The sequence below is a fragment of the Cenococcum geophilum genome (genome assembly GCF_001692895.1).
Source record: "Cenococcum geophilum 1.58 unplaced genomic scaffold K441scaffold_3, whole genome shotgun sequence".
Classification (NCBI taxonomy): Eukaryota; Fungi; Ascomycota; class Dothideomycetes; order Gloniales; family Gloniaceae; genus Cenococcum; species Cenococcum geophilum.
In genome coordinates, this window is record NW_027137561.1 from 4,490,856 (window position 1) to 4,501,434 (window position 10,579).

Sequence of the window (10,579 nt, forward strand, 5' to 3'; positions counted from 1 at the left end):
GTAAACTTAAATTAACCATTATAATTACTATTAACTGCTCGGATATGTATATAACCCTTAGCTTAGAGATAGTATGTAAGACTAAATATATTAGTAAGTGCTAACTTTTTACTATATTTGGAATCGGCTCTTTAACTAAATAAAGTCTCCAGTATAGTATGCAGTTAAGAAATATACGAACTAGCAAGCGCAACCCATCTAAATATCTTTTTAACATTATAAGTGGAGTTCTTATATAGCTTTATATTAACAGCATAGTAGCAGTTAACATACTCTAGGGCAAGATTAATTACTTTAAAGGTATTTAGTTAACCCGCTAGATTTACTAAACTTAACGTAAGAATTAATTATTAAAGCTTAGCAGTTGCGATCCGATCTATAAGAAGCTATTAAAGATAAAGCATCTCATACCTATACCGTAACTACTTAGCCCTATAGAACCAGACAGAGAGTAGATTAATAAGTTAGCGGATTAAACTAATATCGCTATAACGGATAGCATGCCATAGGACTATAAAAGCTTTAACCTATTAGAGATACCAATATATACTAAAAAACTCCTTGTCGTTATACCTTTAACTAGTCTAAGGGGAGTAGGTAAATGCTTATTATTGTATACGCTTAATTAACTTAAGAAATTAAGATAAAGTAAGCTGTATAATAGTATCGTTATAGGACTCTTTCCTATTATTATTTTTACTATTAACCCCTTAGAACTATCCCTTAGTACTAAATACGCTATACTAGAGTGCAACCACTTAAGCCGTCCAGCCTTATGTAATTAATAGCTTAATAAGATAGAATTTAGCATTTTCTTATAAGATTTCATGCTAGTCCCAGTAGCTAATATTATAAAGGAGTGTGGCCTTTAAGCAAGTGCTAGGAGGATTCTTTTAGTAAGTGTGAACTATAAGGTAGAGGAAACTTTAAAGGATATAAAAGAACGTGGGTAGCCTAAGTAACCAGTCCTAACGGTTAAAAGCTTAACCAGCAAAAGACTGCTTAGTTTTAACGCTTTTAATATATTAAACGGTCTTCTAATTGCCCCAGGCGAGCCAAAGGCGCTGGGTAAAATAACCTAACTTATCGTCCTCTTTAAGGCCAAGTTTGTGGATCTAGATATCCTAATGGACACTATATATACCTTTAATTATACCCTTATTATAAAAGATCGCACCTAACTGTTATAGAGTAGTCTTTTAAGAAGATAGTAGGTTAAGCTTTAGTACTGTAGGAAAAAGACCTAGCTCGCTGCTAAAAATATATTTAACTGCTTATAAATAAAGCTTACGGATAGCAGTCGCAATAAAGTATATTAATAACTGCTGTAAGATATAGTCCCGTCGAAGACCTAGAGATGAGATAATATTGTTAAAAAGAAGCGGTTGTGATAGGTTAAACATTAACTACTTAAGGCTAGTAGTTAGAATCTTAGGACAAAGGATAAGAAGCGTAGTAGTTATATTATATATTCTTATTCCGGAAGACCTAAGTACTTAATCTCTAACGTCGTCCTTAAAATTAAAGTTATTATAGACTAGTAGCGCTTAAGGATTAGCTATAAGGCTTAGCAGCTTATTCTTTTTATTAGTTAGCTATATAAAATATAGGCTAGGGGGTTAAACCTTCCTTTATATTATTAGCAATATCTATAAGGTATTAATTAATATATTTATAACTATTATAGAGACTTAGCCTGGCTAATACCTTAATAACTTAACACTTAATACCACTTCCAAGTAGGTAGATTCCTAATATTTTTATAAAGAAATTGGTAGTAAACCGCGTACAACTCCTATAGATAATAGAAGTAATTAAATATAACTACTACTGGACTATCTTGGAATTGCCTAACCCTTTATAACTGCTTTAGCCCTAGCGTTAATTGCTTATAAGCTTTTTAAGCAGAGTAGTCCATATTAGAGCAGTCAAGTTAATTTTTTCTAATACTTAAGAGAAGTCAACCTTCTCTATAGAGGTAAAGTAGTTAAACTTGTTAAAATATGGCTGCCTAAGCAGTGCATTAAGTTCTTGGATAAGTTTCGTTAAGGAAATATCCCCTACTAATATATAATTAGTTAATTAAAGAGCTGTATAAACCTTAACTTATTTTAAAGCAGAATATAATAATAAGAGCCACTAACTAGTATAGAGGCCACCTAATCTACTACCAACACCCTCTGTAACCCATGCCTTAAGGAATTACTTAATATTAAAGTTATTCTGCTGCTATAGTATTTATATCGCCCGTAGCTTTTAGCGCTAAAAAAGAGCGCTTTACCGTTTTCTAATTCGCCTTTAATAACTAGTAAGGGGTATAGTTGCTTACCTTTAAGGCGATAAAGATATAGAGGATGGTATTAAGGGGGAAATAGAGTTAATATTAGAGAGTAGAGATAAGGACGTATTGGTATTTACTAAAATACTAGAAGCGCGTAACTCGTAAGGAAGTAGTATTCCCATTATAAAAAAGTAATCGATTGTAGAGGAGACTGGTCTAACTCAACTCGTTAGCTTATTAGGTTAAAAAGGTGTTATTAAGGAGTTAAATATATAGGAGGAAGTGTCTCTTATACAAAATTACAAAAATTAAAGTTAAGCGCCATAGAGTTTCGTACTAAAGGCCCTCAGACGGCAGGGCAAACTTAAGGTCGGTAGATAGCTAATTAGTTAAAAAAAAGTGGCGTTTTTTAGAACGGAGACTAGTAATGCTTTAGTATTAGTGAGTGCGCCTTTAGTTTGCCCTTACCGTCTGAGTCGCTTACTAAGATAACAGGATGCTATAAAATGCGCATATACATTACCTCAGCAAGCTTAGACGTGATTCCATTGGTGTGGATTTTCAATCGGTCCGCAAGCTAACTAACTACGTTTGTGCGATACCACCGGAAAAACGTCTAAGGCTGTTTTCCGACACTTGTTAACGGCGTTAGCGATATCCGCGTTACGGAGGTTGCGAATATTGAAATAACTTAATACTAACATTTTATATTACTTCCTAAAGTTAATTAATTATATAACAGAACCTAGGCTTCCAGACTATATTATTTTTATTACTTAGGTATTTTTAGGTTTTATAATGATTTTCGTTAAAAAAAAAACCGCGTTGTTAATAACATTAGAGCTCTATAACTTTACTAAACGCTAGCTAATATATATAAAACCTATATATATTTATAATAGCTACCCTAGAGAACCCATTCTAGCCTAGTGGATATATAGCGTGGGCGTTAAGGTATATAACATCTATTAAAACCTTATTACGCGCTAACTACCAAGTTACAGATATCTAAGTAAATTTATAGTATGCCAGCACTAAAACCTACTAGGCTAAGAGGGAGAAAGTTAAATAAGGTGCTAGAATAGCCGCAGTTGTATTAGGTACTAAATAATTAAATTTAGAGGAGTTATAGAACGAACTAGGAGTGACGGCTATAGGACTTTTAAGATTAGCTTCTTGCGCTTTACGGAGAAAGTAAGGCCTGGTAGCTAAGTAAGGTTAATAAGGCTATTGTATTTTTATATCCGTATCGCGGACGTGCGGAGCAACTTAAAGCCCTTAGGTGGCTACTATTTAAGAAAAAAGATATAATACTTATTATAAAAACCTTATTTGGTAAGAGTATAATAATATAAGCAATGCTATGTCTCCTTTAGGCCTTAATAGTAATTATTATCCTACTACTTAATGTAATTGGCGCGGAATAGAAGGTAAAGATTAAAAAGCTTTTTAGAGTAAGGCCGGTTTATATATACGCCGAGACAATATCCGTATATCTTTTACAGGAAATCCATATTGGAGTATATACCTATATTTTAATATTGCCGGAGCTGTTAGTTAGTAAAAGGTTTTATAAGACTCTTACTAACCCTACCTTTTGTATATATATTAGCTTAATAGTAATTAATAAGGTGCACCTTATGGCTAATTAAGGGGGTTTGTTCCGGAATTTGTATATATAGCTATAGAAAGTGCGGTTGTTATTAGGACGGAAGCCTTGGTTTACTTATACTATAACGCTTAATAATATAATGTTTAAGATTATTTAAGAGTTAGCGGGCTTTTAAAATAATATTAATATAGTATAGATATTAATTAACCGGCCAGATCTATTAATTATTAGAGAATACGTTAAGTAAGAAACCAAAAAGTCCTTTAAGAGCTTATACTTTATTATAAACCGCGTATATACCGCTATATCCGCTAAGCAGAGAATCTAATATACGCCAACTCCCCACTAGATCCTAAAGATAATTATCTTTCTTAATTTAAATGACCTAATATTACTAGGTAGGGACTTAATTTATTTATAGTTGGTATATTATAGGTACTAGAAAGTATAGGCTAGAAGAGCTGTTTAGCTTTATTATATATTATTAGCTATTATGGATAAAGACAGACTATATAAGGAGTTAAGAAAGCCTAACTCTAAATCCGTATTCTACTCTCCTCTAATCTGCTTACCCACGGCGCTAATATTCCTAATTTTAACTGTGTTACGCAGTATTGCATATATAAAGATAAGTCTATTAATATAATATGGCAACGACTTAGACGCGGTGCTTATGGTAGTAGTTAAATAGGTAAGGCGATATTTCTAATTAAGGATTGGTATAAAGGTCTATGTAAGGATATTGCTAGGTTAGCTAAAAATTATAGTTATACTAGCAAAGCCTTCTAATTTCGGCCGAGTTAACTTAGCTGCGAATATTATATTAAGCGATAGGTGTTATAAGAGGACGGGGCTATTAATTTTGCTAGCGATATATCTTTAAGAGTGTCTATATGCAGTAATGCTAATTTTAATGCGTCTGTATCTAATATAGGGCAAGAGCTTAGTCTAGGTAGAATATCCGTAGTCCTACCTATAGATATTCTACTAAAGAAGCTAGCGTGGCGCCTAAAGACTAAAGCTAAGAAAAGAGCAGCTCTCTCTAATTATATATATACTCTTATAAATAAGAAGAAGGGCTGCTTATAAAAGATTATATTAGAGAACTATAAGGAATAGTCTCCGTCTACTAGTGGCTAAGGTTATTACTCTAACTATAATCCTACTTTACGGGCTTTTAAAGAGTTTAATATCCATAAGCTATATATAGAGGGGATTCTAAGGAAGATATAATAAAAGGCCTTTGCTATAAGTATAAAAAACTGGTTCTATAACTGGATAGAGAAGAAATATTAGTATACTATTTAGAATCCGACCTTAAGCTACGTTATATCTAATAAGTAAATTACCGCTCTTTATAGCTACGCCTAGTATATAACTAGCTATAAGGCACTTAAGAAAAACCTACCTAATTGGAATTATAGTTAGCTTAGTAATAATTTAGATAAGTTTATTACCTTTATTTAAGAGGAGGTAGAAAAGGCAAATTAGGTAGAGAGCTAGCTATTAGCATTAGTAAGTAAATTAAAAGATAGCGTAGAGTAGATATTACCACGGTTTAGGGTAGCGGAAAGGCGTATAGTATTAGCAGCTTAAAGTCTGTAAATATAAGTAGCCTAGCTACCTTAATTAATATCCGCCGAAAATCCATATATAGGGCTGCCAATACTATTACCTTTTTAGCCTATATTTAGTAGGAACGCGCAGCTAGCTAGCCTAAACTCTAGCTAGTAGAATACCTTTAGGCCAAGTATACTAAAACCCTATAATGGATATTAGTCCTAGTAACGCAATGGTTGGGTTTAGTTTTTAATATAGGGCGGATATCTAGGATCTTAAAATTAGGTTAGGTATTAAGAGCCCTAGGGAAACAATTAGCGTCAGTTATTATCTAATATTAAGTATTAGCCTCTTAGATATTAGGGTCTATACTATAATAATAGATATCAACTCCCTATAGCTCTAGGATATCTAAGTCTATACTATAGTATTAGAAACTAGTCTCTGGGGTAGGCTTAGCATTATAGCTTATAAGGCAGCTCCATATCTTAACCCTTAAAATAATCCGGATATTAGAGCTTATAGCGCAGTATTAGGTCTTAGCCCTTAGAGTAATCTAGATATTAGAGCTTATAGCGGAGTATTAAATTTAAATCTTTAGAGTAGTCCAAGTATTAGAGCTTATAGTATAATACTAAGTCTTAACTTTTAGATAAGTCTAAGGTTTAATATTCGCAATATAGTACGGAGGTCGCGGCCAAAAGTAATCGGACTCGTAGGGGTCCGTGTTTAAGCCACATAATAGGGGTTCGGCGATAAGCAGAGGCCCCCTTTTCTACCATCTTTGCATCTACTTGCTTTCCTACTTACAGGCTATATATTCGCAATGGCTCTAAAAGGCCTACATAACAATGGACCCCGTGTGCAAGCGCTTACTCTCCTTAGTAAGGGCTTCAAACCTGACGAGATTAAGGCAGATACTGGTCTATCGAAGAGTACGATTTACAACCTATAAAAGAAGGCTTTAAGCCGTGGCTACGACCCTTCTAAGGATTAAAAGATCCTTATTGCTTATATAGAGGATGCACCGAAGGTTGGTAGACCTAAGAAGTGTACTCTAGAAGTAGAAGAAGCGGTAATTAAGATAATCTTAAAGAACTTAACTACACGAGAGCTTTCTACGCAAAAGATAGCTAACACGATTGCCCCTCTAGTTAAAGGAGGGATTTTAGCCCACTCTATTTACCGAATCCTCCGCCGCTAAGGCTATAAGCCTATAAAACCTACTCAAAAACCTGGTTTTATAAAGGAGAATAAGCTCGCATAGTACAATTAGTGCTTAGCTTATAAAGATTGGACTCTTAAGGATTAGAAGAATATAATTTAGTTAGACAAGACTAGCGTTACATAGGGAGGGTAAAGAGGGAGGCTTCGCGTGTAGCGAATAGAAGAGGAGGCCTATTATAATCACTATATTTGTCGCCGGTGGAGGCACTTTAAGGAGTTTATGTTTTGGGGCTGTTTCTCCTATAACTTAAAGGGCCCTTGTTATATTTAGGAGGAAGAGACACTAGCAGAAAAGAAAGAAGCAAAGGAATAAATAGATAAAGTAAATGTAGAGCTAAAGGCATAGTGTAAGCTTAAATAGGAGCTTTCTATACAAATAAGAAGGATGAAAATTACTCGAAATATAAGTAAAAAGAAGCTAAAGTAGAAGTAGTACGAGAAGACTAGTAAACTTAAGAGAAAAGCAAGTAAAGGAGGAATTAATTAGTACCGGTATTATAAGGAGATCTTATAGAAGAAGCTCCTTCCCTTTATAAAGCAGTGCAAGCTCTCTCGTCCTAGTACAATTGTATAAGAGGGTAATGCATCTCTACATACTTATAAGCATTAAGGAAAGGTTTATCAATTATGGGAGATTATAAGAATACTTTGGCTAGCAAACTCTCCTAATTTAAATATAATAGAGCCAGCTTGGTTTTGGATAAAGAGGCAAACTACAAAGTATGGTATAGCAATAAGTAAGGAGCAAATGAAGAAGGATTAGCTAAAAGCATAGAAAGACTTGCTATAAAAGAAGATCTAAGAATGGATAGAGAGGATACCAGAACATATTTAGAAGATAATTAAATTAGAAGGAGGCAATAAGTATAAAGAGGGGCGTAATAAGAGGAAAAGGAACCTAAATAGGGTACGTTAGATAGGTATAAACCTACTAAAAATAGATGCCAAGAGAACCCCCTGTCTTGTGGCGTATACCCCTGCGAGTCCGATTACTTTTGGCCGCGACCTCCGTACTAGATTTCTAATTATGAAAAATTCCAAAGTTTAAGATCTATAGTATAGCACTAGTTCCTAGGTAGTAGGAAATCCGGAAATTTAGAATTTGTAACGCAGTATTAAATCTCCGCTCCTAGAAAATCCTAAGGCTTAGGATTTAGGTTATAATACTAGATCTCCACTCTTAGGAAACTCTAAGGCTTAGGGTTTATAGGCTAGTGCTTAATCTCCGCCCTCTAAACTAGGCGTAGTTTAGAATTTATATGCTAATGCTTAATCCCTACCTTCTAAATTAGGTGCAGCTTAGAATTTATAGTCTAATATTTGATCTCCGCTCTCTAAACTAAGCGCAGCTTAGAACCTACAGCCTAGTGCTTAATCTCTACCTTTAGTTTTAGATATAACGCAGCTTTAGTAGGTTAGTATTCTATATTCCTTAGCGTTTTACTTATTTGTTAACTTAACTAGGACTAGGGTAGAGCTCTAATTAATATCTAGGTATTAAGTGTTGATCTCTATATGCGCATTTAAATAGTCTATTAGATTCTTATCTAGAAAGATACTAAGGTTTATACCTAAAACTCCTAAAACCTGCAGAACCTATATTATATTAGCTATTTAGTTTAAGTGTCTTATAATCCTTATAACTAGATATTATCCGTTTTTCTTAGGCTACTATACCTTAAGACTCTTAGCTAATATTAGATCCGCCTTATAGCAAGAGAAAATAAAAGAACGTATCCGCGCACTTTAAAAGTAAGAAATTCGCTTACTAAGTGAACCTAATATTTGCTTATAACCCTTCTTCAGCACCTTAATTAAGCGGTAATTCTATATTAATGTTATTTTATAAGTTAACTAGACGGCACCTACTTACCTTAATTAGTAGTAACCTAACTATAAAGGATTTGCGCGTTATAAATAAGCGTTTATAAGGTGGTTAATATTTACTAAGGTGAGTTACCATAGCAATTACTTATTAGTAAGCTAATTTAATAAAATTAGTAGCGCGGATATTTACCTTTAATTAACCTCCGCACTTTCTACCTTATAGCATTATACCGCAAACTTTATTATTATTATTTTATCTATTATCTATAATACCTTCTTTTATACCTCTAAACATGTCTAACAGCTATTTAGTTAAGGAACTTAATATACGCGACATTGACGATAAAATAGTTAAGGACGCTTTTAAGGACGCCCTTTCTTTTACTAATCCTTTAGGGTCTCTATCTAAAGAGTTAGCTTTCTAATACTAAATTATACCTATAGCTAATATAATTTTAGGAAATATATACTAAAATACTCTTTATTGGATCTAGCAGAGCACTATAATAAGGCTATTGCGAAATCCGCTAGAAATCTGTTTACCTCTTTACTGCCTAGCTCTTTGCCGCCTACTTCTTTACTACCTACCTCTTTGCCGTCTGCCTCTTCGCCGCCTACTACTTCTAAAAAGTTTAATTATTATTGTGCTTTTGATTCTTTTAAGAGGCAGGCTAATAGAATTGCTGCGTAAAATGTTTAGTATAAGATAGCCTTTAAATCGTATATATTAACTATACTATTTTAGTGTCTTATCTACTAATTTACCTCTTATAGTAACCCAACAGAAATGTTAGAGGTTTTAGATAACAATAAAGAGAGCAATCTTAATAACGCCGACTCTCCTAAAAGCCCTCCTCTATCCTCTTATAATCTCCACAGCCCTCGCAAGCTCCGTAGTACGCAGACGGCCTAAGCTATAACGTTTAATATTAATATAAACGAGCGCCTTCCTATTTAAGTGCCGTTAGTAAATAAATAGTATACCCTAAAAGTTAGTACTTGGGAGAATATAAAGGAAGCTTGCCAGCGGATATATACCTACGTCTAGAATATTAAGGGTAGCTCTAGTATGCTGCGCGATCTGCTATACGCTCTATACGTTAAGTAAGACTATAAATGTCGCGTTTATAGGCAGGACTCTAGACCTTATTTTAGAGGTGTATACTTAAAATATTACTTAGGTAGTAGGTCGTGCGAAAAGGTATATGCTATATATGCTTATAGTATACTATTATTCTATTAGCTAATACGTATATAGGATAGTTTGCTAAGACTAAAGCCGGTCACACCTTAGCGTAAAAAACGTATGTAATTAGCTTCTGCTAGTAATCCGGCTGGAATACCTAGTAAGAAGGTATAATATCCGCATTTTAATAATATAGATATTACTAATATCCGTATAGCTTTGTACCCGCACTATCCCCCCTCTAGAGACCTCCCCTCCTTTAAAGACTTCTACTCTTTTACTAATTCCTAGTACGTCTGGTACTACTTCTAGTACTCTCGCTCGCACGAAATCTATTAGGGTGTATTTAGTAATTGCTGTTTCCGCGCGCGTTAATATAGTTAGTAAATAGGTAACTAATATAGCGAAAGATGTTTAAGCTATAGACCGCCAGTTAAATAAGTTTAGAGATTCTCTAAGTAAAATAAAGGATAAGCTTGCGTTCTTAAGGTATAGTATTACTACACTTATACGCAACACTGGGTTGCCGGATATAGAATTTAAGTAGATATAGGTTAGCTGTTGCTGCGAGTTAGCTGTTATTACAGGTTTAGAGTAATAAAATAGTAGTTCTTACCTCTTTACTACTATATATAAATTAAGTCTCTGCCTTGCATTTAATAGATATACCTAATTAATATTATAATATTCGTATAAGCTAGGATAAAGATATATATATAAGCTAGGATAAAGATATATATATAAGCTAGGATAAAGATATATATATAAGCTAGGATAAAGATATATATATAAGCTAGGATAAAGATATCCGCACAAGCTAAGATAAAGATATTTATATATCCGCACCGCTGATGTTTACTAAGGTAAGTCACCATAGCAGCAATTA

At 33.7% G+C, this 10,579-nt stretch overlaps 1 protein-coding gene across 1 annotated transcript; it reads left to right on the forward strand.

Annotated features, from left to right (window-relative positions):
• Positions 1–6,465: 6,465 nt before the first annotated feature.
• Positions 6,466–6,615, forward strand: K441DRAFT_435756 (uncharacterized protein; the record flags this gene model as incomplete). Its single annotated transcript, XM_067641654.1, has 1 exon — positions 6,466–6,615. A coding segment is annotated over one exon (150 nt), but the record flags the coding sequence as incomplete, so codon positions are not given.
• Positions 6,616–10,579: the final 3,964 nt, after the last annotated feature.